The sequence below is a fragment of the Onychostoma macrolepis genome, chromosome 18, assembly GCF_012432095.1.
Source record: "Onychostoma macrolepis isolate SWU-2019 chromosome 18, ASM1243209v1, whole genome shotgun sequence".
Classification (NCBI taxonomy): Eukaryota; Metazoa; Chordata; class Actinopteri; order Cypriniformes; family Cyprinidae; genus Onychostoma; species Onychostoma macrolepis.
The window spans coordinates 1,608,726-1,636,707 of record NC_081172.1 but is presented as its reverse complement, the minus strand read 5'-3'; the positions used below and the strand labels follow the sequence as shown (position 1 = coordinate 1,636,707).

At 33.9% G+C, this 27,982-nt stretch overlaps 2 protein-coding genes across 2 annotated transcripts; one reads left to right on the top strand and one right to left on the bottom strand.

Moving 5' to 3' along the window:
• The first annotated feature begins 231 nt into the window (after positions 1 to 231).
• Positions 232 to 27,521, top strand: capn5a (calpain 5a). Its single transcript, XM_058751974.1, has 14 exons — positions 232 to 431; positions 3,743 to 3,915; positions 8,676 to 8,807; positions 16,218 to 16,420; positions 16,882 to 16,887; positions 17,985 to 18,177; positions 18,262 to 18,455; positions 20,334 to 20,411; positions 20,968 to 21,163; positions 21,248 to 21,370; positions 22,204 to 22,400; positions 23,146 to 23,267; positions 25,063 to 25,199; positions 25,721 to 27,521. Exons 2-14 carry the CDS (start codon positions 3,751 to 3,753, stop codon positions 25,901 to 25,903), a joined length of 1,929 nt encoding a protein of 642 aa, XP_058607957.1. The 5' UTR covers positions 232 to 431; positions 3,743 to 3,750; the 3' UTR covers positions 25,904 to 27,521.
• ompa (olfactory marker protein a) lies at positions 14,482 to 15,282 on the bottom strand. Its single transcript, XM_058751973.1, has one exon. It carries the CDS (start codon positions 15,027 to 15,029, stop codon positions 14,547 to 14,549), a length of 483 nt encoding a protein of 160 aa, XP_058607956.1. The 5' UTR covers positions 15,030 to 15,282; the 3' UTR covers positions 14,482 to 14,546.
• Positions 27,522 to 27,982: the final 461 nt, after the last annotated feature.

The window sequence follows — 27,982 nt, the reverse complement described above, 5'->3', positions numbered from 1 at the left end:
ACGTTTTGTGTTTTTCTTTCAATTTTTGTCTTGCTTTTCTTAGCCGCCTAAAGAAAGCTGAATCTAAAGCGACAGCGAAACTCTAAACAGCGAGTAAAAGGCCATCCTGTTTCTCAGAAAAAGTTCGATTCTGTGGCTCTATAGCCCTGTGTTTCCCTTCTGATAAATTGTGATGAGTTGCACACACACACACACACACACACGCGCGCACGCGCACACACACACACACAAGAGCAGTGAAGGCCCCTCCCTCCCTCAGAGCACAGAGAAAATGAAACACGAGGAAATAGCCACAAACACACAGTCTCTGGAGGACTGAGGAGAAACCTGTGGACATGCGTGTGTATGTGTGTGTATGGAGCTGCAATTCATAAGAAACATCATCTGTTCATACCTCATTTGAATATCCTCAAGCAGGAAGAGTTTTGCAGGTAAATGACGGCATTTAAGGTTATTGCATAATTACAGATCATATTTAGTGGGTATTTTTCAAATGTTTGTGAGTGTCTGGGGTGTTCCTGTGGCTTCACTCAAAGAAAGACCCAAAAACGCACCTATCCGCGGTGTTTTCACCTGTTTCGAACGCGTTTAGTGTTTTGTTGTGACATGTTTTGAGTTTGTTTGCGTGTGTGTGGAACGTTGAGAAGGGAGGAGTTACATTGTAACAGTCTGTAATGAAGCTCATGCAGTGATACATTTGACAGGGTTCTATATTTCGGACTAATTTGCATATGAAGAATTTATTTTAAATTGTGGTTTCCAAACCTGGAAAACTCATGAATGAAGTCTTGGGAGTGCAATCTAGTTTTAAATTTGCGATAGTTACAAACATTTGCAAAACATACGGGAACCTTGCTTGAGTACATTTGATACAATGTAACGTTATATTCAGTACTTTGTATTGAACGTGAAACATTCCAAACATACTGTCCAAAACGGATTGTCCCTCTAACAGTAAGTATAATCTGTACATAAACACTTGATTATGACTGCATAAAGGTTTTTTTTTTCCCCATTCATATATATATATATATATATGTGTGTGTGTGTTAAGATGTTAAATAAATATATAACTATATTAAAATAATTGATATTTTAATATAATATTTTGTATTAAACGCACTTAAAAATGATCCACCAATTAAAAATTATATAAACAAATTCAATAAAATAAATAATAAATATAAACTAGTTCAAGTTACAATGGGCCCAAAATTGTTTGGATGCTTAAAGGGCACTTAAAAATTTACGTGAAATCGAACTTGAATTGAAGTTTTTGACAAAATATATTTTTAAAAAGTGTGTTTCATGTGTTGTATCATATTTGATACTTTTATGGCTCATATAGTATGATATAGTGAGAATATGGAGCTCAAGGAGTAAAGAACGGCTCCGTTTTATTCAGAAGCCCAAACTGAGCAAAAATATGCATTTTGGTGCAGATGCTTATATTTATATGGCCAAAAATGTGTTTTTATTGCTTGTAATATAAATCAATGAGATCTTTATAACAGTATAGCAGATACTTACATAAATAGTCAAATAATCAGTTGTCTCCATATCTCCAGTAATATGTCTTATCATATTTAAAGGCTTAGTTTTATGATCAAAGCTCTGCAGTTTCAAAACATATTATGCATTGCATGAGAGATGAAAAATAAATGTTTCTCAAAATCCTCATAATCATATTTTATGCTCTTTTATGCTTAAATCATGATTTATGGATAATCAAGTGAACCTAAGTTGCCTCAGTCCTTGAAATAAGAGATTTGATCACTGATGACATATGATATTTTATTTTATAATGCAATGACAATGAGTCACTTTGAGTGTCCAGATGATTTCTGAGGCCTTTCTAATTGCCCAAATAAATGTGACTAGTTAAAGACGCACCCTGTGTAAAAACACAATACCGTTGCTGACTCATTCTCGTGATCCTGATAGTACAGAATGAAGGTCTGTGTGTTGTGAAAGGGTTTATATTGTGTTTGTCTTCAGAAACCGGGATCATTTGCACTGTCCGTGTAATGATGATGTGGTTCAGTAATTCCGGTCTGGATGGGTGTCTGGTGTCTTAAACGGATTCATCTGAGCTCCGTATCGATCTTTTCTCTCTCGCGGTCGTGTGTAATGCTTTTACGGCTGTGTGCAGATGTGAATGAGGTTTGTCTTCCATTTGTAAATCCTGCAGGATGGCCTCTGGTGCTCCGTCAAGAGTGATAAACACCAGAGCAGAAAGCAGAAGTGCACAGTAAACTAAAGGCGGGCCCAGTCGTGTTTATCAGATGCTTAGAGACAATTTCTGAATTTTTTTCCCCTTTTTGGATGTTCTGGTTTGACAGTGTGATGCTGACTCATGTTTCACCACTCATGTGGCTTTTAGCATGAATGTTAAACAGTTTTACACGAGGAATAGTCCCACCGTGTCGTTCCAAACATGTATTATTTTCTAAAGGCAAAACACTGCAGGCAAAGCCGGTGCTTTTCAGGCACTGGTCAGTTTTGAGATTTTGTGCTATTTTGCTTCAATGTAGTGTTTTTTTTCAGGCTAGTGGAAAGAAAACATCCAGAATACATATTAAAGTGTTTATTTTATGGTCTGTAGATTTTAATTACAAGACGTATTTTTGAAGGCCATGGGATTATTTTGCAGTGTCATTTGCATAAGTTTTATTCCTATTAAATTTTTACCCTGTTTACCTGTAGTGCTTGCCATTTTATTTTAAGCAAAACAAGACAACCAGAATTTCCAAATTTCTGGGTTTTGTGTGTTCATTTTGCAGTGTATTCTTAAAGGAATATTTCACCCAAAAATGAACATTTGCTGAAAATGTGCTCACCGTCAGGCCATCCGAGATTTGGAGAAATGTAGCATTGCATCAGTGTCTCAGCAATGGATGCTCTGCAGTGAATGGGTGCCGTCAGAATGAGAGTCCAAGCAGCTGATAAAAACATCACAATAATCCACAGCACTCCAGTCCATCAGTTAACATCTGGAGAAGACAAAAGCTGAAACAAATCCAGCATTAAGACGTTGTTAACATCAAACTGTTGCTTCAAGCTAAAATCCGAGTCCATAATCCATAATAACACTTCCTTCAGTGAAAAAGTCCATCTTTTGTTGTCTCGCATCAAAATCCTGCCACATATTTGTTTAGAGCTGTTTAGGCTTGTAAACGGTGCTTGATCTGTGCAAATTTCTCTTCTGATTCAGACAAGATGAATTTTTCACTGGAGAAAGCAATATTATGGATTATGGACCTGTATTTTAGCTGGAAGCAAAGGTTTGAAGTTAAAAACATCTTAATGCTGGATTTGTTTCAGCTTTTGTCTTAAGATGTTAACTGATGGACTGGAGTGCTGTGGATTATTGTGATGTTTGGATTCTGACGGCACCCATTCACTGCAGAGACACTGATGCAATGCTATATTCCTCCAAATCTGATGAAGAAACAAGCTCATCTACATCTGGGATGGCCTGAGGGCAAACTTTAATTTTTGGGTGAACTAATGTCAAACTGTGGCTGGAGAAACGCATCCAAAACAGTGTTTCGACATTAGGCTTTTTACTCTGATATAAATGACAGCCATAACTCAGTTCTTGTTCTGAATTACAACCATAGGCTATTTCCTCTTAAAACGCACCCTTGTGCCGGAACCGATCAGGCAGAGTAAGGGATGTCGCAGTAAACCGATCCCAGCACTCAGCTCATTACGATCTTCTGTCTGCGTGTGGCTCCAGACCGCAGGATGTTCTCGTCGCTGAAGCCGTTTGAAGAGCAGCAGTTCTCAGCTCTGAGGAAACAGTGCCAGCAGAACAGGACTCTGTTTGAAGACCCCGTCTTCCCCGCTGTGGACCAGTCGCTCTTCTATCGTGGAAACCGCATCGGAAAAGTCACCTGGAAGAGGCCGAAGGTAAGAAACAACTGCAGATTTTAAGATGCAAATAATGTGAATCTGTTTGTGTTTAGTTTGTAATCTAGCTTAGTTTTGTCTGAAAATGTTGGCCTGTTTTCCCATTTGTATTAATGAATAAATCTAATTATTTTATAATCCAATTTAATTCATGAATCTGAACATTTAACACATTAATTTCAGAATTATAGTATGAAAATTGATATTAGTCTCTTTTACCTATTCTATTAAATTTATTTTCTAATCCAATTTTTTAATAAATTTGATCATTAAACTGAATAAATAAATTTGATTATAAAATAATTTTATTTATTTAAAAATAAAATAGACCAATGTCAAGTTTCATACTTTAATTCTGAACGTTAAGTGTTAAATTATCAAAATAAATTTGATTATAAAACAAATTTAATACAATATGAAACTTGATATTAGTCTATTTTCCCTATTGTATTAAATTTATTTTGATAATTTAACACTTAACGTTCAGGGTTGAAGTACTGGTCTATTTTCCCTATTTTATTTTTAAGTAAATCTATTCATTTCTTAATCCCATTTATTTAATAAATTTGATAATTTAACCTTTAAAGTTTAGGACTGAAACTTGATATTGGTCTCTTTTACCCATTTTATTATTTTAAAATCCAATTTCTTTTACAAATCTGATTATTGAACACTTGAATTTCAGGATTACAGTTTGAAACTTTATATTGGTCTATTTTCCCTATTTTATTATTAAGTAAAATGTAATTTGTAGTCAATTTATTTCATAAATTTGATAATTTAACACTTAATGTTCAGGATTAAATTATGTAACCTGATATAGTTTTTTCCCCCTATTTTATTATTGAGTAAATCAAATCATTTTATCATTTAATTTATTTCCTAAATCTGACGATTGAAAGACTTAAAATTCAAGAATCACCCTATTTTATTATTAAATAAATAAAATAATTTAAAACCAAATTTATTTAATAAATCTGATAATTATACACATGAACGATTTTGTTCTTAAATAAAACAAATTATTTTATAATCTAATTTATTTCATAAATTTGAACATTTAACATTCAGTATGCAATAGTTAGCAAACAGCACTGATTCATCCAAAGACTTGATAATTAGTGCCCTTTCGTAACCATTAATACACTTGAATCAGTAGAAGGTGGATATTATGGCTGCTTAGACTAAACCCAGCACCTAAATAACCTGCTCGTTGTCATTAATCGTATCTGATCTGCGTGTTTATGAAAGGTGTGGCTCTTCTGGCCGTAGATCGTGTAACTGGACACCACGTGTTACGCATTTAAACTCATGCCAGATAAATGTGTTTATAGTTGAAACAATAACCTCTTCATACAATGAACACTTGATCATATTATATTTAGCCAAAGATTATAAAAGTTATTGTTTAGAAATGTGCATGAGTAAAGGTTTGTGTACAGGAATGGTTTCCTGCAGCTGTCATAACTGGAGTCATGAATATTTTTTAAAATAGTCTCTTCTGCTCACGAAGGCTGCATTTATTTGATCAAAAATACAGTAAAAAACAGTGAAATATTATTGCATGTAAAAAGCAGTTTTCTATGTGGATATCTGTTCAAATATAATTTATTTCTGTGATCAAAGCTGTATTTTCAGCATCATTACTCAAGTCTTCAGTGTCACATGATCTTCAGAAATCATTCTAATATGCTGATTTGCTGCTCAACAAACATTTCTGATTATTATCAATGTTGAAAACAGTTGTGCCGCACAATATTTTTGTGGAAACCGTCAACAATAATACTCTTAATTTTCAGGAATCACAGATGAATAGAAACTTAAAATTTTATTTGATACAGAAATCTTTTGTAACGTTATAAATGTCTTTATTGTCGTGTATTTTGAACAATAGTGTATAGTGTTATCAAGTCACACTGAATATGATTGCATGAAATATTAGCATCCTTAACCACGTCCACAGAAATTCATGAATAGGCACAATTTAAGCACAAGCCTTTAGAGCAGAAGGTCTTAAAATAATGAAAAAAGTTACATTTAGTCAAATGTCATGTATATACTGTATGAAATGTGTGTTTTCTCTGAAGAAAGCTGAAGCTCATTTAGGGGTGGGCGATATGGCAAAAATTTAATATCACGATATTTTAAAGAAAAATCACGATTTTATCACGATTCTTTGTCATGTTGGTTTTACTATTTTGCAAGTTGTCTGAGCATTACAGCCAAACTAATTTCCCTATTATAAAGACAAAACCTTTCAAGGTAACAAAAATATTAAAAAAGAATGGTGGATATTTAGGCCAAAGTTGGCGACGATAAAAATCTTTGTCATTATTTTATCTTTGTTATTAAAAAATGAGAACAAAGATACACATTACAAATACACGTAATATACAAAACGGTGTTTTATTTTCAGGTACAATAGGTGTATTTAGCAGGAGCATTCGAGAAATTGAATCAACAAATATAAAAATAAAACACTATATAGATTGATTCCTATTAAATCAACTGTATTGACGTTTTTCAGTCAAGAGTAGTGAGTGATTTTTCTCTGTGTTTTATTAACATTGAAGGAATAATTAACCCCAAAATAAAAAGTGTTTTATATTTATACCATCATTTACTCACTCAAAAGTTTCTTTAAACCTGAATGAGTTTCTTCTGCTGAACATAAATGCTATTTTGAGGAACGTGGAAAACCAAACATTTGCTGGTCCCCAGTGACTTATTCCATAGTATTTTTTTTTTCCTTCTATCAAAAGTCAATGTGGACCAGATACTATTTGGTTACCCACATTCTTCAAAATATCTTCTTTTGTGTTCAGCACAAGAAAAAAATTAATACAGGTTTGTATTTTAAGGTGAACTATCCCTTTAATGACAGTCGGCAGCATGTTCAGTACTGCCCCTTTAATACATGCAAGCATCCGTTTACTCTCAGCTGTTTACTAATACTCATTTTAGACATAAGCAACGGAGTCTATACATAAACCTTGTGTGTTTTGACAGTATTAGTGCACAAGATAACTTTTTGACAGGCTTTAGCACGCGCGCTTCGGGTGTACGGCCTCAGAAAAAGCGCACGTCAGACCAACGCGTGAATAAAACATTTAACCGCAAGGCTTTAAAGCAGATCCGAATAATGTACAGTATATTGAGACGGAGGAATAAGAACTGCAGCTGATAGACTGTGCGCTGTAGCACGATACTACGATATTTCTTCAAAAGCAGATCGTGGAGACATTTTTATCGTCCACGATCAAAAATCGTCATATCGCACACCACTAAGCTCATTACACAAAAACAAGCCTAAAAGATCCATTAAAGGCTTAAAGATCCATTAACTAGTTAAATATGCATGAGGTTTTAAGTAATGCTTGAATGGATTGTCAGCTTCATCTAGCGATTGGCTAATGTAACCATGTTTGCACAATGATTTTCATCTGTAGATTGTTTGGCAGGTGAAAATGGTGCATTTGGTCACTCGGTACAGTAACAGCACACCTCCCTTCTGCAAACTCAGAGACACAAGCATTACACCCCAAAGATTAATGCTTAAGTATGCTCAGTAGTAAACACCACTAAACGGGTCACACAGAGCAGCGTGTTTGCGTTTAGGGAGCATTGCTTCATGTATTCAGGACACTCCCTGTTTCTCGTCCATCATGAGTGACGGTGTTCTGTTCAGGCATGTGAGTGCAATGTAGTTGAACAAGTGCAATGCAATCTTCCGCCCACCAGAAACCTCCTGTGAACTGAACTGTTTGCTGAAGCAGAAGTCTGTTTTGTTGAACATCAGGCCTTCACTCATGAATGTCACATGAAGAAACTCTTCCTCACTGCAGCTGTTGTTTTCTTCAGCATCTGAAATAATACTAGAGGTTGTGTTGAGTAAAGCTATGCAGGGAGAAAGAATAATCAGTGTCTGTGTCTCGTTTAGGGCTGAAGCATTTGGGGAAAAAAATTTTTTTTTCTTTTGGTTGCATTTTTTTTTTTTGCTTCTCTGTTTGTTCATTTGTTTGTTTGCGTTTTAAAGCTCCATGTTTACTATGTAGGGCTGCATAGTTGGGTTATGCTATAACATGATATGTTTTTTTGCATTGTAATACAATATTATTATTATAAATTAATTAAAATGTAAAATTATTGTAATAATACAGTGGAATTGATTTATTACAACGGTAATATTTTATATTTTGATTTAACATTTGTATATAATAATAATAATAATAATCATAATTGATATTATAATACAATCAATATATTAATATTGATGTTATATTATTACATATAAAAATATTGATCAAAATATAAAATATTGCCATTGTAATAAAACAATTTCACTGTAGAATTTCACCAGGCTGTATGAATGAATGCATTTAAAAACAAGTCAGCTGTTAACAATTTTAATGCTTGTTGACTTTAATATAATGATTTAATTAATATATGAGATGCTCATCAGTTCAACGTTTTTTGTTTTTTTTGAATATCTTGAATGTTGACTTTTAACCAGAAAAACCAGCTTCCCCATGTTTGTTGCATTTCAGGAGAGAACTAAACTAATCTTTTAAATGCTTATTAAATGAACATTATGCAGTCTTTGAGCCTCAGTGACACACTAAACCAGGAGCAGAGAAACACGTCCGGTTTAATTACAGGTGACAAACACATGGCCCTGCGGGTCTGTAACTGGACTCTGGAGAATGTGTGTGTGTGTGTGTGTGTGTGATCACAGGAATCTCTTTGTCTCTGTTTGACAGGAGCTGTGTGAAGACCCGCACTTGTTTGTGAACGGGATCAGCGCTCATGACCTGCACCAGGGGCAGCTGGGAAACTGCTGGTTTGTGGCGGCCTGCTCCAGTCTGGCCTCCAGAGAAGCTCTGTGGCAGAAGGTAAGCTCATGCCGTTAGCGCTCACCAACTCAACTTCTACCTAGTTACCACTGTTTGTAACTCTTTTGTGGTACTGTACAGATAGAGCATGATGTGAGCAATGCCAAGGTCTTTTCCCAGGAAATACATGAGCTGATAAAAGGTGTATCTTAAAGGAGTGGTTGACTGTTTTTTTTCTAGGCTTGATTGTGTTTATGGGGTGCAGTCTAACATGTGAATGCTTCGTTAAAAAAAAAAAAAAGGCCTTTGTTTGTTGTTGTCTCGTACTTTTAGATACGCTGTTATTTGTTAATGCTAAACAGTAATGCTACTGTTTTATTCTGATTAAAGCTTTAATACAGTACTGTACCATGTATAACGCTTCTCATAGCTGTGTGAAAATAAGTGTATAAATGGAACAGTTCATTGTTGGAGCTGAGCTGATGATGAGAGAGAGATGCAGAGCGTGTGCAGAGCAGGGCGACGTGAGCAACAGTATTAAAACAGCTGATTTCGAAACTTATGAATCCATTAGAATCATTAGAAGACAGAATCGCGATTCATATATGAATAGATTTTTACGTGCACCCCTAGTTTTCTCTTCCTCTTCTCTAAAGCAGCGCAGCATGGCCCCGCCCCCTTTGCTGCATCTTCCTGGGGGTGTGGTTTATCAGGGTTTGTGATGTCACAAACCTGGGAAATAACTCGTTGTAGTCCCTACGAGCCGTTTTTGTAGGCATTAAACTGCCATCATTTTAAAAGACGATATCTCCGTTTGCATTGAACTTTCAGCTTCGTAACTATGCAGATATTGTTTATGCACAAACAGCAACATTACACACTAACTAACGTTAAAAAAATGAAATCGCAATCAACCACCCCTTTAAATGCAATCTGAGTTGCTTTGGTTAAAAAAATGTAATTTCTTGTTTTGACGCCAGTGATGGCTAATGCTAATTAACCACCTTAACTGGAACTAAAATAACTAATTATGTTATTTTGTCTGAAACACTGATTACTATGAGACGTTTTAAGAAAAAATACTAGGCCTATTCATTTTCAATATTTATTTCTATTTATAAAAATACAGCTGTAACTTGTTTCGTTTGTAGTCCACATTTTATTTTTAAATTTTAAAATAATTTTAACATTTAAAACAAATAAACTTAAATTTAAACAATATAGCACAGGCAGAATGCAAGAACCCTTGGTGAATCTTTTATTTTAATTTCTCGTTATAATGACAGTGGTGGCTACTACAATTTAACCACCTAAAATAACTCCTAAAGTAACTTTTGTCTGTAATAGTGATTACTGGAGTAAGGGTTTTCTCATCTGTCTTGCTCAGCGACGTCAGCGGCTCACCTCCTTATCATTAGTTTGGTTAATAATTAGGTTAAATGTCGATGAAAGTTAATATTGCGTCTAGTGAGAATGATTTCGCTCATATAGAGTCTATGCTGTGGGAAATCATTCTGCTTCAGTCTAGACCTGCACTGATAGTGAAACGTCATCAATGCTCGGCCCCCGCAGGGTTAATTATCACTGCCTGGAAAATATTACATCTTCACAAAACACGCTGGTTTTATCGTAATTTCAAGATTTCATCATTTTCAACTTGGACTGCACAGAGTCCCTCAAAATGCCAGAAGATCCATATTCTTGATGTCTATAAAGATCAGGGCTCAACGATCAGGATTTTTACTTGCCTTGCCAACATTTTCACCATATAGGCCTATATTTGTATTTTGAGCAATGTGTTTTTGTTTGTTAGAAATATTTTTGTTCAATTTTTCCTTGACAAAAGATATATTTTTTTTGTTTAAAAAAATACAACATTTTCTTCACAAAAATACTGCAAATTATCTTTACAGAAAATACTGCCGTAACTCAAATTCGTAAACAATGCAAAACATTTCTGATTGGTTTGTATTTCCATTTTAGTTTATTTAATTTTAGTTTCAGTATTTTTATCAGTTTTCTAATACTTCTATTTAATTTTAATTTTATTCTAGTTTAAATTTTAGTGTTATTATTTTTTTAATATTTCTATTTAATACATTTTAATTTCAGCTTTAGTTTTAGTATTGTTACTAGTTTTTAATATTTCTATTTGATTTTATTTGTGTTTTAGTCTTTTTCTTAGTACTTAAACTTAAATGAAAATAAGAAATATTGCCTTGGTTTTTGCATTTTGTAATCTATTTTTATTTTATTTTATCTTTCATCAAATCTTTTATTTTATATTAGCTTTGTTTTATTTAGCCAAAACAATTTTTATTAGTTTTAGTGAGTTTTAGATGACAAAAACAACATTGTTACTGTGTTAATGTTTCCAAAACAATCACAAGCCATTTTTGGACACTGTGTGAATGTCACATTTTGTAACAAATAACAAATGTCATGTTAAAAAACATTTCAAAATTATTTACAATATTTTCTTTACAAAAACATTACTGATTGGTTTGTAGTTTCATATTATTTTAAATTTATAATTTTTCTAATATTTCTATTTGACTTTGTTTCACTTTTGGTATTTTATTAGTTTTTTTTATATTTTGATTTAACTTTAATACGTTTTAATTTCAGCTTTAGATTTAGTATTATTATTATTATTATTATTAGGTTTTTTTTCAATGTGTCTTTAATTTTTGTGTTTTAGTCTTTTTCTTAGTACTTAAATGAAAATAGGAATATATAGAATATATATATATATATATATATATATATATATATATATATATATATTTTATTCTATTTTATTTTTTTCAGCTTTGTATTATTTTGCCAAAGCAATTTTGTATAAGTTTTAGTTAATTAATAATAACAACATAATGTTTCCAAAACAATCACAAGCCATTTTTGTGTCATTGACAAATCATCGAACACCGTGTGAAATACACAAATTTTTATTTTGTATAAAATCTCTACCTCTGAATATTTGATTGCTATTATTTATACACCAGGTCCGGCGATTCCTCATTACAGGTGCACTGTAATCCTTCCAGACAAAGCCTTGGGATGTGCTTACCGAGCAAACGGTGCGTTATTAGGACGAGTCTAGTTTCGAGAGAATCAGATGTGACTAATTGGAGACTTGGGGTTATCATATTTTCATTTGTGTCCACACACGACGCGCAATCGTGGGCAAACATGGCCTCCCACGGGACGACTTCTGTTTGTTTCCCTGTGTAACACATTTCCAGATCTGAGTGCATGGAAAGAGTTTTTTTTAACACACTTCCGTTCACTCGTGAGCTTACAGTCGTACGTCATCCGTCCGTGTCGCTCCACGTAACTCTCATTAAAGCGCCTGTCGCTGTCACACCGCTGTACACTCATCTCCCTCCTGAGGTCTAATTACTGTCCTGTGATGCATCCCCCTGAAGACACACGCACAGATCTCGTCTGGACACACACTCTCACATAGTGAGCTGCCTACCTTGACAGCATGGTCTTAAAAGTAGGGTGCAAACTTGCGCTGCCATTTAAGACCTCATTTTGGCCATTTTATTAATGCAGCATCACATCTGTGCTTAATAGAGAACACAATCGCAGAATGCTTTGCAACAAGCTCTGTGAAAAAAAGAAATGTAATTAAATTGTTACTTAAAGCCTTTGCATTATAAAGGGTATATCATGCAGTATAATTATTCATAATGTGTGTTGTAATACATTATATCTTGTTGTAAATAATTATAACCGAATTTAACATGCATAGAATTGATAAGTGTTATAATGTATTAACTGTGGTTACGATTGTTAACGAGATTGTACAGTGCATTATAAGGTGCATAATGAATGCATTAAAACAACTTTTATAATGCATTACACATAAAGGCTTTAAGTAAAGTGTTGTTTTGTTATTGTTTTTTTCATCATTATGAATTAGCTTTTATAAATGTAGTTTTAAAATATATTTATAATTGTGGGGTAACACTTATTCACTGTGACCTTGTTACACATGGCATGTACTTAATAAATAACAATTACATGCAACTAACTCTAAACCAAACCCTAATCCTAACCCTGGCCTGAAATTAAGTCAATTTAATTAATTGGTATATTACTCAGTACTTGTTTATATGATTACACCTTAAATTACCCAAATTTACCATAGAATTATACCTCAAATGTCACCTGAAAATGAAGTATAATTAATTTTAGTTTAAGCTTTAGTAATTTAGTAGTCTTTTCTTTTTTTTAATATTACTATTTTTATTTTATTTTTTATATCCTATTAACTTCATTAAAAATTTCAACTTAAAGGCAAATTTTCAAAATTTTCATGAAATATTTATATTTTCTTTTATTTAATTTTTTTTTTTTGTAATTTATAGTCTGTCAGTGATTTAAAAAAAAAAAATTTTTTCAGTACTTTATGATATATCAAATAATAGTCTGTGTTGCAGCATAGGGCAAGTTTTTTTTGTTGGATTTTATTTTATTTTTTGGATTATTTAAATATGCATCTGATTGATAATACTGCTAAATTGCTTTATTTACATGTATTTACAATGTTTTTTTTTTTTTTTCAATAGATTGTTGTGCAGTTTATATAAAGATATAGTAGTAAATAATATATAATATCAATGTAATATATTTTATTTCTGATTGTTTATTAACAAATGTTTTAGTTTATTTATTAAAAAAACTTTTCATTACTGCATGAAATATAAAATTGTGTAATTAAATAGTTTGTGCTTGCTGTGTTGACAAGCTGAAATGTTATGCAAGTACTTCATTTTATTATTTAACACAAATAATTCTTTAAAAAGTGAAATCGCAGTAAAAATCTATTTGAAATGGAGTAATAGATGTTCATACCTGGGGGGGGGGAGTTTTCTTAGATAATGTGGGAAATTTATGCATACATATATTCACATAATTTGAATGTGCCTGTCAGAGAAGTTTTTTGATAGCTTTATGTGTCAGAATTGTTCTTTTGAGTTGATTCTTTTAATGAACTTGCTCACAGACTGAACTGAATCAGTTAGAGTGATTCTTTAACAACTTGTATGTCTCATACAACTAATACAACCTAACATGTCACCAGATCTATAATGGAAACACTTGATGGCGCAAACAAACGGATGAATTGGCTTTTTGAACCAGTTAATTGTAACAAACTGTTGGAAAGAATCAGTGAGTCAGATTTCCCAGAACTAATGCGTGGCGTTTGCTCGAAAGCAGGGCACTTCGATTGATTCCCGATATCGATCCGGTCGTGTTGTGGTTCGAGCCGGATGCCGGTCGAGACTGTTGACCTTCCAAAACATTCACATACAGAAACCGTATGATTGATAAAACTGATTTCATTCATCTGTCTAGAAGCATCAGAACTGCACTGGATTACATATTCACCAAAATGCATGTGCATAATAATTTGATTGGTGAAAACAAAGAGGTTTCGATTAATTCCCGATATCGATCCGGTCGTGTTGTGTTGTGGTTCGAGCCGGACGCTGGTCGAGACTGTTGACCTTCCAGTGCTCAAAATCGAAACATTCACATACAGAAACTAAATGATTGATAAAACTGATTTTATTCATCCGTCTAGAAGCATCATTACAGATTACAGAAGCACCAGACAAAATGCATGCACTTACAATCGTTCTAAAGTGTTGCTTTTCTAAACGGCAGGATAATAAGCTAAGTTTTTATGATCAACTGGTGAAAATAAAAAGGTTTTTGACCAGCACAGAGAGCATCTAACCTGTCTGGGGTTTTAGGATGCGATGCATGGAGGGATTGGATCTCTTAATTGTTTTTGTTGAAGGTCAAAGAGCAGGAGATTTTCTCTTTGGTCGCTCCCTCCTTGAAAGCGAACAGAAAGTACATGACTTTCCGCACCTTGGCCAGCTCCGCGATCCTCTCTCCGAACTCCTGGATATCCGCCTCCAGACACTTGATGGGCGAGTCCTCGGGATCCCCGGCGTTCCTCCAGAACTGGCCGATAGGCTCCAGCAGCTGCCTGGTCATCAGGTTGGTCAGATCGGGCGTCCAGAGCTGGCAGATGCCGGTGACGGTGAAGCGTCCGGTTCCTCGCAGGCTGACGTTCCAGCGGAGGAAGCTCAGGTCCTGGTCGCTGAAGTCCAGCCGGTAGACGGACTCGTGCGGCAGCAGAAGCCGCTCTCCGTCCTGCCGCTTCTGACCCTTCTGCTGCAGCGACTGCACCCTCAGACGCATCACCTCCGCCAGCTGCTGGTCCTCGCTGAAGCTCAGCTCTGTTTCTGAAGCCATGAGCGGATCGTCTCGGAGTGCAGGGAGGATCGGTGCGCTTGTGCTCTCTGTGCGCGACTGAATAAACTCTCTCCTCTCTCAGACTTCACTTTCCACGCCGCCGCTCCACCCGCCTCCGTGGCCCCGCGGGGCAAAAAGCCTGGTTAGCTGGGGACTTTATTGATTTTGCCGCTCAGAGCTCTGAGCCTCTGGATGAGTTTTGAGAGCAGGAGGAGGAGCGAACAGACCGGGGATTCGCTGCTAGAGTTTGACGTGTTGCAGCACTAGGCAACAGATGCTTACTGCTGGAAAAAAAAAAAAAAACTCTTAGGAAATTTTTTTTTTTTTTTTTTTGGCAGGGATTTTTATTATTATTAAATATGCATCTGATTGATAATACTGCTATTTTATTTTATTTGATCCCCACATTCCCATTAGCAAATGCCTTTCATTTATTTATTGTTCATTTGTTCATTCATTTATTAATTCAGTCAGTCATTCATTATTTTTATTATTACTATATATTATTTTTTGTCTGAATATTTACATTACATTGTTATGCAGTAAACATCCAAATATAATAAAAATGTATTGCAATGAATTTTTTTTAATCAGTGTACATGCAGTACAACAAATACCTCTATGATTTATATATTCTTCACTTAGTTTGAGTATTATTATTATTATAGACTCTGTTTTTAGCATTACAGTATTTTGAATTGAGGGACTGTCATGAAAATAAACAAAAATTAAGGGTCCTAAAAATCTGTGTTGTTAAGTAAAAATAAATCTAATGCTATTGAAATTTGTTTTGGCTCATTTAAATAAAGTTGAAACAAAATATAAATATTATAAAAACCTAAAAAGGAAAATTATAACTGTTACCTTGGCAACTAATTAAAATGTTGAAGTACTAAAATTGAAAATTTTAAAATTAAAATACTAATACTGATATAATAATTATATTTAATAGTAAAATAACATTGCTTTAAATAGGGTTAATTTATGCAAAACAAATATTTCATCAAATTTATTTCTTATTTTCTTTTTTTTTTATGTTTGGATTAAGCATGTTCTTGAGCTTTTTGATATGATTTACTCAAAGGCTCCTATAATTCCATGCATTTATTCACCTTTTTTCACCATAGATCTGGCAGTGTGAGTTTAGTGGACTCCAGTTATAAAAAGCAGTATTTTGTCTGTTCGCAGGTTATCCCAGATTGGAAGGACCAGGAATGGGACAAGCAGAAGCCGGAGAGCTATGCTGGGATTTTTCACTTTCGGTTCTGGCGTTTTGGAGAATGGGTGGATGTTGTTATTGATGACCGACTGCCAACCGCAAACGGGAACCTCATCTACTGCCACTCTAACGACAGTAATGAGTTCTGGAGTGCACTGGTGGAAAAGCCTATGCCAAGTAAATACCACAACCAATAGAAACAGAATAAAACATGCCTAAAAAATGAATGTGAAATATGCTGATTTGGTGCTCTTGAAGCATTTATTATCATCAATGTTGAAAACAGTTTTTGCTGCTTAATATTTAATACATACTGGGGTAAAAAACTTTTATTCCACAAGGATGCATTAACTTTTTATGTTAAACATTTATGTTAAATGTAAAAAGATTTATGTAATTTAAAAAGATTTCTATTTCAAAACAAATCAAAGTATCCTGAGAATATATTAGCATAGTTTACACACAAATATTAAGCAGAAAAAGCTGTTTTCATCATTGATGATTGATAAATAAATAAATATTTCTTGAAACATATATTACAGCACCAAATCGACATATAAATAAATTATATATGTTTCACCAACATCAATAATAAAAAGACAACTTAAAAAATTTAAAAAACTGTATTTTAAGTGCAAAGTTATGAGAAACATTTCTTTAAACATTTCTTAAAATGTTTATTACAGCACAAAATTCAATAATAGTAAGAATAATGATTACAGCACCAAATCAACATATTATAAATAAATGATATATTTTTTTACCAACATCAACAATAAAAAGACAACTTAAAAAAATATAAATCTATATTTTAAAAACAAAGTCATGAGAATTTTTTTTTTTAAATCATGTTTAGGTTTAGTAATTTCACTTTAATGGCAAAGAAAAGGTTATTAGTCAGTTATTGAATGCCTTATTTTCAAAAATGTCCAATGATATTTTCATAGGAGCCTAATTAAAAAAAAAAAAAAAAAAAAAAAAAAGAAGAAAAAAATCTGACGTGCTTAGAGGTTTTTGCTTTTGAAGTCTTTGTATAAGTGTGTGTGTGTATATATATATATATATATATATATTTATTTATTTATTAGAGGTCGACCGATAGTGGATTTTACCGATAGCTAGGTTGGACCACACTGGCCGATACCGATTAATCAACCGATAGTTTTCAAAATGGATACTGAAAGAGAGCTAGTGCTTTACTATTTAAAAAAAAAAAAACACCAACAGTACTGAACCATACTTTGTAAATGAATACAAATATTAATATTATTTACTATATTGATCATTAAAGTTATTTCATAATTTGCTAATGTTAAAAGAAGAAACTTTAAAATGTAAAAATATAGCCTATTAGTAGCTAATAGTGAATGTTGAAATGAAAACACTCTAACAAGGAACAATACTTCTACAGTTTTCATTAATGCTACGAATGGACTTTTATTGTTAAATGTTACCATTTAATTTCAACAGTCATGCTTAAAGATGGTTGTGGCAATCAACTATCGGTGCCGATTAATCGGCAAAACCGATGAATCCGTCGACCTCTAATATATATATATATATATGTATGTATGTGTATATATGTGTGTTTGTAGATGGAGCACATCTGATTTGTTTCATGACTACAATTGTACCTATGTATTCATATATTTGTTTTGAATATATATATATATGAACATGCATTCAAGCTGTCCTTCACTGAACTGGTTCATTCCTCTGTGTCTGTCATTTATCAGGTTATGTGGATGTTATGAGGCTTTGGATGGCGGGAACACGGCCGACGCTCTTGTGGATTTCACTGGTGGAGTATCTGAGCCCATGGATCTGCTGGAGGAGAAGTTCCTCCAGGAGGAGGAGGCCAGAAATCAGCTGTTCGAGCGCGTGCTGAAGGTCCACAACAGAGGAGGCCTGATCAGCTGCTCCATCAGAGTGAGCCTCGCATGCATTTGTGCTTCATGCAATAATGTGTCGTGTCCCAGCCTCATGTTTTCATATTTGGATTCTTTTCCATAGGCCATGAGTCAGGCGGATATGGAAGCCCGTTTAGACTGCGGTCTGGTCAAAGGTCACGCGTATGCGGTGACTGATGTGCGTAAAGTGCGTCTGGGCACCGGCCTGCTGGCGTTCTTCAAATCAGAGAAGCTCTCCATGATCCGCATGAGGAACCCGTGGGGTCAGAGAGAGTGGAACGGACCGTGGAGCGACAGGTTTGTGAACATCTGGAAGCTGTTTAGCGTTACTGTCGAGTGTGTGGTTTGTAAAGGAGACTGTGTGCGACCCTGGAGCACAAAAGCAGTCATGAGTACCGCAGGTATACAGTATTTGTAGCAATAGCCAACAATACATTGCATGGGTCAAAATTATAATTTTTTTCTTTTTATGCCAAAAATCATTAAGATATTTAGTAAATTTCCTACCGTAAATATATCAAAACTTCATTATTGATTAGTAATATGCATTGCTAAGAACTTCATTTGGACAACTTTAAAGGTGATTTTCTTAATATTTAGATTTTTTGCTTAATCAGATTTTCAAATAGTTGCATCTCGACCAAAAATCGTCCGATCCTAACAAACCATGCATCAATGGTCTAATTTATTTCAGCTTGCAGATGTATAAATCTCAATTTTAAAAAAGCGACCCTTATGACTGGTTTTGTGGTGCAGGGTCACATTAGTGCATGATGCTCCTACGTAGGTTTGCAGTGTTATTATTTATTGCGCTGTTTGTGCGATGAAAGAAAACTTGGCCTTATTTTACACTGAAGTTTTCCCCAGCCTTTCCCTGATGTAAATAGTTTGATTTAGGGCACAGAAGCACTTCAAGTGATCATGTAAACAACTTTCTCGATTGCTGGACAACATTCGCCTAATGCTAACAAATCCAGTGAATGTGCTAAACATTTAGGAAGAGAAATGATTGCGAGCTAAACATGCTTCATAAAAAAAAGGATTAAAGTGTAAAAGTTAATGTGCATGATGTATGACTCCCTCGTGTAAAAAAAAAAAAATAGGATGCTATGGAAAAAACAGGAAATGGCAAAGCTGTGCGGACACAGCAGTGCTTTGTTTCAAAACAGATTGTGACTTTTAAATGCTGCTGAATGTATTTTTGTGGTCATACTGCCACCTACTGGAGGACAAACTCAGCATCAAGTGTCATGTTTCAGCATCATGCAGTACATCTTTTTTTTTTTGCATGCTTTGTCTGTTATCTTTGAGATTATAGTCGTGTTCACATTGCAGGGTTTTTGGAGTGAAAAACACATTTTAATGTTTGAGGAGGGTTTTTCAACCAAAGAACACTTGTTGAGTAAAGACCTTATAATTACATGCAAATAATATATTTTTAATTTACATATTTTTATGATGCTAATGTGGCAAATTCATTCAAATAATCAGTATTGATGTGCAGGGTCATGAAGCATTTGGATTTTACTAAATGCATTAGAATTTGAGTGGGACAATTATAGGTATTTTAATGAATTTTATCTTTGGTTGAAGGTAACTTAATTGTTGCTTTTTTAATATTGTATATTTCTTGTATTTGTTTCTTTATTGTATTTTCCTTTCTCTTTTTCTTTATTTTCTTTTTTTTGCTATTATTATTTATTTTTATTATTCTTTCTGGTTTATACTTTACTGTATATTTTATATAATTTGTATCATCCTAGTAAGTTATGTTTGTTCCCCTTCTACCCTGTCATTCTCGTGAGGACTAAACAAAGTAAGAATTTCCTTGTACTAGTACATATGACAATAAAGCTCTTAAATCTTATGAGTTGTTTTTTTTTTTTTTTTTTTTTTTAATTAAAATATTTTTTTGAAAATAAATTAATGTGAGATCAAAAGAGTAAGTGGTGTCAGACACATTTTCAGTCACCAGAGTCATTGGTAAAATATGAACGCATTTTGGTTTATATATATGTATATGAGTGTAATATATAATACGTGTGTGTGTGTGCATATATATTGGTGTATATTTATGTGTGTGTATGTATTTTATTTATATATAATTTGTATAATTTTTTTTACAGTAGAAATTGAATTAAAGCACTTAATATTTTTTTCTTCTTTTGTCTGTAGCTCAGAGGAGTGGAAGAGAGTGAGTAAGAGTGAGCGAGAGAGGTTGGGAGTGACTGTGGAAGATGATGGCGAGTTCTGGTGAGATTCTGCACTGCTTTTGCTCTGTTTTAAGAATTGCATTGAAATTGTGAAGGGCAATCAGAAAACCTATTTAACAAAGAAATATTGCCATCAAATACAATATATTTCATAGCTCAGAAAAATGCAAAAATAATCAGTTTACACTTAATAATAAAATATGTATTGCCAATTGTCTCATCATTGTGCAACCTGTTTGTATCTGTTAATATCTCAAAAAATGTGTTTTAGGGTTTCTATCTGTGACATTCTGATGATTATCACACAAAATAATTTTGCATTTTCAGTTTGTCAGTACAGCATTAAACACTTTTTTTTTTTTTTTTTTTTGTTAAAGCAGTTAATTAATTCTTCATTGCAAAACTACATCATCCTCCCTTTGCAAATATCTGTCTGTCTAGCTAAAGCTGAATTACATGCATGTGAAGTACATCTGACTGAAATCTTTTACTTCAGAATCAACTCGTGAACTCAACTCCTCTTAAAACTCTACAGTTTTGATTTGTTACTGATGATCGTTCTTTTCCGTCCTGCTTCTGTCCATTTATCTTCCCAGGATGGATTTTGAGGATTTCTGCAAGTATTTCACAGACCTGATTCTGTGCCGCTTGATTAACACGTCGTACCTGAGCATCCACAAGACCTGGGACGAGGAAGTGATGCGGGGCTCCTGGTGTCGCCATGACGACCCTTTAAAGAACCGATCAGGAGGCTGCATCAACCACAAAGCCACGTTCCTGCAGAACCCACAGGTGTGTGTGTGTGTGTGTGTGTGTGTGTGTGTGTGTGTGTATTTTGTGTAGAGGTGTGCTGAAGAGTGTTTCTGTGTTCTTCAGTATGTGTTCGATGTGACGAAGCCAGAGGACGAGGTTCTGATCTGCCTACAGCAGCAGGACAAGAGAGTTCGATCTAAAGACGGCAAAGGAGAAAATGTGGCCATCGGCTTTGACATCCAAAAAGTATGTGCATTACACACACAAACCAATCTTTAAAAAAAAAAAAAAAAAGAGTTGTTCTTCTCCAAATAAGACTGAAGATGCACTTATGAAAATAAAAAAGCAGTCAAATGTCAAAAGATTCGGTTTTGATGACAAAAAGAAGTATTCAAACTTAATAACTATAACAAAATGTACTCTGAACGATAGAACTTAATATTTCTATTTGGCTTTATATCTATCTTTAATGACAAAAAGAAGTATATTATTATAAAATAGCTCACAATCTGCAAAGGAGTTGAAAATTGTTAAAATATTTTATTTAACATCAAAGAACTATATCTATATCTATATCTATCTATATACATGTATGTATGTGTGTGTGTGTATGTATATCCAGATCAAATATTTCTGGCCCAGAAAAATGCAAAAATAACCAATTTCCCCTTAATAATAAACATGATGAGTACCGTTAAAGCCTTGTTTTTTTTTTTTGCAGCCTGTATATATCAGTTAACATCTCAAATATTGTGTTTTAGGGTTTCTATCTGTGACATGACATGTAATAATGTGTTCATTAATCATTAATACGTGTGAAAATAGGCTGAGAATTGAACAAACTGTTGTAATCTGGCTCAAATTCAGACAGGAATCATGTGTTTGTGGTGCTTTTCTGCTGATTAAGTGAAAATACAATACTCCTTTACCTTAAAAATAATTGTCAAAAGCAAAAAAATGCACACGTTTTGTAAGAAAGTGTGACGTGATCCAGCAGAACAGATCAATAAGCGCACAAAATTAATAAGAAACAAGTGTTCATTCAGCATATGGTTTAAGTGAGACGTGTTTTCTGACAGGTGGAGCTCAACCGGACGTACCGCATGCACTCCATCCAGAAAACAGTGGGCAGCTCCATCTACATTAACTCCCGCAGCGTGTTTCTGCGCAAGGACCTGAAGGAGGGCCGCTATGTTGTCATTCCCACGACCTTTGACCCCGACCTGCAGGAAGACTTCCTGTTGCGCATCTTCACAGATGTACCTGCCGCCTGCAAGTAATACATCAGAAATATATATTATTAGTGCTGTCAAACGATTAATCAAATCCAAAAAAGTCTTTGTTTACATAATATATGTGACCCTGGACCACAAAACCAGTCTTAAGTGTCAATTTTTCAGAACTGAGATTTATACATCATCTGAAATCTGAATAAATAATCTTTCCATTGATGTATGGTTTGTTAGGATAGGACAATATTTGGCTGAGATGCAACTATTTGAAAATCTGGAATCTGAGGGTGCAAAAAAATCTAAATATTGAGAAAATCACCTTTAAAGTTGTTCAAATTAAGTTCTTTGCAATGCATATTACTAATCAAAAGTTACGTTTTGATATTTACGGTAAGAAATTTACAAAATATCTTCATGGAACATGATCTTTACTTAATATCCTAATGATTTTTGGCATTAAAGAAAAATGTATAATTTTGACCCATACAATGTATTGTTGACTATTGCTACAAATATACCTGTGCTGCTTATGACTGCTTTTGTGCTCCAGGGACACATATTATATATTTAATATGTAAACATAAACACATTTTTCTTAAATATATACATGCATGTGTGTATTTATATATACAGTACATAATAAATATACACAGTACACACACACATTATGTAAGCAAAAACTTTTATTTTGGATTCGATTAAACGTTTGCCAGCACTATATATTATACAGTAGTCTTTTCTCTGCGTCATGGATTATGGATGTATTGATGCAGACTGTGTGGTGTTTAGGGAGCTGACGACAGACGAGCCGCCCCATACCTGCTGGACGGGGTGTTGTGGGTATCCCAAGCTGGTCACACAGGTGCATGTCCACAGAGCAGATGGACTCCAGGCTCAGGACTCAGATGGAGGTGAGTAATGTAGTGTTCTCTGTGTTTCTTTACACAACAAACCCCTCACAGAAATACTCTGGAGAACAGTATCTACCAGATATGTGATCCTGGACCACAAAACCAGTCATAAGGGTCAATTTTCTGAAATTGAGATTTATACGTAATCTGAGAGCTGAATAAATCATCTTTCCATTGATGTATGGTTTGTTAGGATCGGACAATATTTGGCTGAGATGCAACTATTTGAAAATCTGGAATCTGAGGGTGCAAAAAATCTAAATATTGAGAAAATCACCTTTAAAGTTGTTCAAATGAAGTTCTTAGCAATGCATATTACTAATCAAAAATGAAGTTTTGATATGTTTACGGTAAGAAATTTACAAAATATCTTCATGGAACATGATCTTTACTTAATATCCTAATGATTTTTGGCATAAAAGAAAAATCAATAATTTTGTTGGCTATTGCTACAAATATACCTGTGTTGCTTATGACTGCTTTTGTGCTGCAGGATCACTTATGATCATTGTGAACAGACTGACATCTCAGCTAGTTTTCACTAACAATCTGATCTGACATGTTCATGATACTCGTAAGACATCTGAGGTTATAAAATGGAAATTAAAAAAATCTATTTCAAGATTTGCAATGGCCAAATCTTTAGGAATGTAATCGTTGTTGTTGTTGTTGTTGTTATTATTATAATAGTGCTTGTTATAACACAGTCATTATGTTTTTGAACATCAAGCATTTTTTTTTCTATTGAAGCGTTATATAAGTATTATATATTTTTGAAAAATATTTAAAACATTTACAACCATTTTGTAATGACTCCTAAAAGTGTTATAATCACCAAGTAAAATAATAAATATTTTTCTGACAACTTGCATGTATTTGTGTAATATATTTGGGTAGTGTAAACTACCGAGTTTAGGGTTAGTAAGATATTTTAATGTCTTGTGCTAGCTAAGATTACATTTAATATACAGTAAAAAAGTGAAATATTATTACCGTTTAAAATAGCTATTTTCTATGTAAATAGCTGTTAAACTGTAATTTATTTCTGTGATGCGCAGCTGAATTTTCACCAGTCTTCAGTGTCACATGATCTTCAGAAATCAAATGTGATTTCTGAAGGAAATGACCCCTGTGATGTCATTTCCTGTTGACGTGCTTGTCACATGACAGCAAAAACAAACAAACACTTTAGTATTTTTAATACTATTTTTAGTAATTCTATTTAAAAACAAAAGTGGTTATTTAAAAAAAATGATAACTTTAAAAAACGTATCCTTTTTGGACACAAATACATACATTTCTACAAGAGCTCCTTAAGTTGCAATTCCGTTTCTCTCTGGAATTGTATTAATTATCTATTGGACTCTCTGTGGATGTCTCAAATATCTGCATTACTCCCGCTTGAGAAACTCAGTTACGACACACATCAAAAGTCTAACGACTTTTAGAAGATTTGGACACTTCTTTAGCATTATGTTAATAACCTCCTCTACTGGGTATAATTACTTTCCTTCCTGTTATGATTGAAATATTTTTAAAAAAAATTTTAAGTGTTTTTCTTCCCCTTTTTTCCCCCTAATGTGTGTTTGAGACTGTATCTGTATGTTTCTGGACATTGGAGAAACCGAAAAAAAAAAAAAAAAAAACTTTTTAAAAATGTAAAAACCTTTATGCATTCTTTGTAAAGAATTTTTTAATGAGACCAACATGTTGAAAATAAGTGCATTTAGATCTGATATGTTTCAGTGAGTCAGTTTTGCTGTTTTTGATGGACTGAATCTTCCCGTTGTTTCAGCGTCTGATCCGTACGTCATCATCAGCTGTGAGGGAGAGAAGGTTCGCTCTGTGGTGCACAAAAACACACGGAACCCGGACTTTGATGTGAAGGCTGTGTTCTACAGGAAGAAGCAGAAGGAGCCGATCCGCATTCAGGTGCCGGTCTTTCAGGAATCATTAGGAATGGCTGTTGTGTTCCTCCTGTAATCTGCAGAGTTGGATTCAATAATCAGATTACTTTTTTTAAGTAACTAGTAAAGTAACAAATTACTTTTCAATTTAGAAGGAAATATCTAAGTTAGTTTTTCAAATAAGTATCACCAGTTACATTGTTTCTCACGTATTGACTGACAGCTCTGATGTTGCCATGTTGAGAGAAATCAGGAGTAAACATGTGAACATGATCTTACTGTACATCTAGACTAAATATGAACATGCATTTACTCAAAAACACATTCAGTGTTCCTCAAAATCAATAAAAACAGTCAAATGCAAACTCGAGTATTATACAAACCTGCATTATGTTAAATAAGACAAATATCATTTATGTATTTAATATGTAGTTAAGTGTAAATAGAGTACTTTTTTAGGAAGTAGCGCAATATTGTAATGCATTGCTTTTAAAAGTAACTTTCCCCAACGCTGCTAATCTGCCTCTTACTCTCTTTGTCAATCAGATCTACAACAAGAACCTTCTGAAGGACTCGTTCATGGGTCAGGCGGTCCTGAGCGGCGATCTGTCCGACCTGCAGCAGCTTCACACGCTTCACCTGCGGGACAAAGCAAACCGGCAGAACAACGATCTTGCAGGTCTGGTGTCGGTGAGCCTCACTACCAGCGACGTCCTGACCAACATCTGAGCGCTTTACGCCGACTGCGGTGGGCTTTCGGCACGCTCTGTGCCTGGGATTAATCGTGGACACTCTCGACATGTTGTATTACATTTATACTTGCATGCTCTTTATTAGAGCTGGGGCAAAAAATCAATGCATCGCGATTCGTGGATCGATTCTGAGATTATTGGAACGCATCGTGATTCTCTCTGGAATCGATTCTGAGCTTAGAATCACGATGCAAATGTCAAAATCGATGCAGAATAATTACGTCGATTTATTGTCCCAGCTCTCTCTGTGTGGAGTCCTTTGGGAATGTTTCTTGGAAGCGAATTTACTCGTTTACAATCACTTTTTAAAACCTAAAGAGACAGTTCGGCCAAATTCTGCAATCATTTACTCGCCCTCAAGTCGTTTCGAACTTCTGTTGAACATAAAAGAAGAAATTTGGAAGATTTTGTTGTTCACTCGCGGTAGCCACTGACTTTCATAGTAGGGAAAAAATACTATAGAAGTCAATGGGTACCGTCAGCTGTTTGGTTACCAACATTCTTCAAAATATCTTCTTTTGTGTTCAACAGCTAAAAGAAATACATACAGGTTTGGAAGAGGTGAGTAAATGATGACAGAATTGTCATTTTTGGGTGAACCGTCCCTTTAAATGTGTAATTTTCTGCTATATATATATTTAAATTAAGATATTGTAGGACATGCATTTATATCAGTATATGAATCAACATTATATCTTATACCACTATCTACTATTCAAGTATGTAGTCATGAATTCAGTTTTATATTCTGTCTATTATCATAATTTGGCCTTTCATCTGAAATGGAGGGTAAAGGGCTTCTTCTGTTTAATCTGTTTGCACTAAATGTTGAAATATGGAGGGCATTCCTGTTTTTCTATTTCAAATATTTGCCATTATCTTGACCACATGTTGATTTTATCACGCTTTTGTTAAAGGAAACATTTTTTATCCAGTGTTTACCAGAATCCAGGATTCATTTAAGGAATGCATGATGAGTATAAATCTGTTTCAGAGCCATACAGCTGTTAAAAAATACATTTTGAACCGTGAATATAAATGATCACTTGCAAATATTGTTTACTATATTGTATGCTAGCATCACTTGTGTAAAGACCTGTTCTAACCACTAGGTGTCAGTATGTCAACAGACGAAGAAGCAGGGTTTTTTTCCAATTTCAAGTGGTAATATGCAAAAAAAAATATTACACACTATATAACCACTTCAATTTTAAAATCATTTTCTGCCTCTTCACAGAATGGAAATAGTCACATGCAAACTTGAAAAATTTAAATGTCATAAAGCCAAATTCTACATTATTCCACTCTGTTTTTACTCTAATAGCAAATGCCAAGATGCTTTTTAGATGCGAAATATGAGAATTTCACTATAACTGTGCCACTTTACGATCACTATGAACTATTTGTGTTTCATTTTTTGTTCTTTTTCCGTTTCTTTGTGTGTAATGCCTGTTGTTTACATGTAGATGTGCCTTATCAGAACGGGTAAAATAGCCAAAGAAATCTTGATCATATTCTGTGATGTATCTTTTTGTATATTGCGATTGTTTTTCTCACTGTTTCACATAAGGAAATAAAGTTTCATTGAATGTTCAGTTATTTGCCTGTATTTCTACAGATGCACATGAAAATACTGTCATTTTTGGTTTTCACATGTTTTTACATCACACAGAATCCTGGAATTTTCAAACTGTTACTGGTAAAAAAAAAGCATGATCATTTTATTTTTTATTATTATTTTATTTTTTATTTTTTTGTAGATATACTTGGCTCAAAAATATTTTATCTACTGTTTTGGAAAGGCAAAAATATTTTTAATTATCTAATATAATTATTTGTAATTTATTTAATGATTTGAATGACTGGAAATGTCATGGAATTTCATTTCGAAAGTTGGGAATCCTGTTAATTATTTTCTATTTTTTTGCCTAAAATTTGTAATTTTCATTCATTTTAATGTCATCAGCTTAAATGTATGTGCCATTCTGAGTATTTGTGACCATATACACTATTGGTCAAAAGTTGAAATAATTAGGATTTTTAATGTTTATGAATG

What these genes read in the sequence shown, in the direction of transcription:
- capn5a (XM_058751974.1), top strand. Translation starts at nt 3,751, where the DNA reads ATGTTCTCGTCGCTGAAGCCGTTTGAAGAGCAGCAGTTCTCAGCTCTG. An exon ending in TCGGCTTTGACATCCAAAAA is followed by an intron (nt 21,371 to 22,203) that starts GTATGTGCATTA and finishes GTTTTCTGACAG; the next exon opens with GTGGAGCTCAACCGGACGTA. An exon ending in GATGTACCTGCCGCCTGCAA is followed by an intron (nt 22,401 to 23,145) that starts GTAATACATCAG and finishes TGTGGTGTTTAG; the next exon opens with GGAGCTGACGACAGACGAGC.
- ompa (XM_058751973.1), bottom strand. Translation starts at nt 15,029, where the DNA reads ATGGCTTCAGAAACAGAGCTGAGCTTCAGCGAGGACCAGCAGCTGGCG.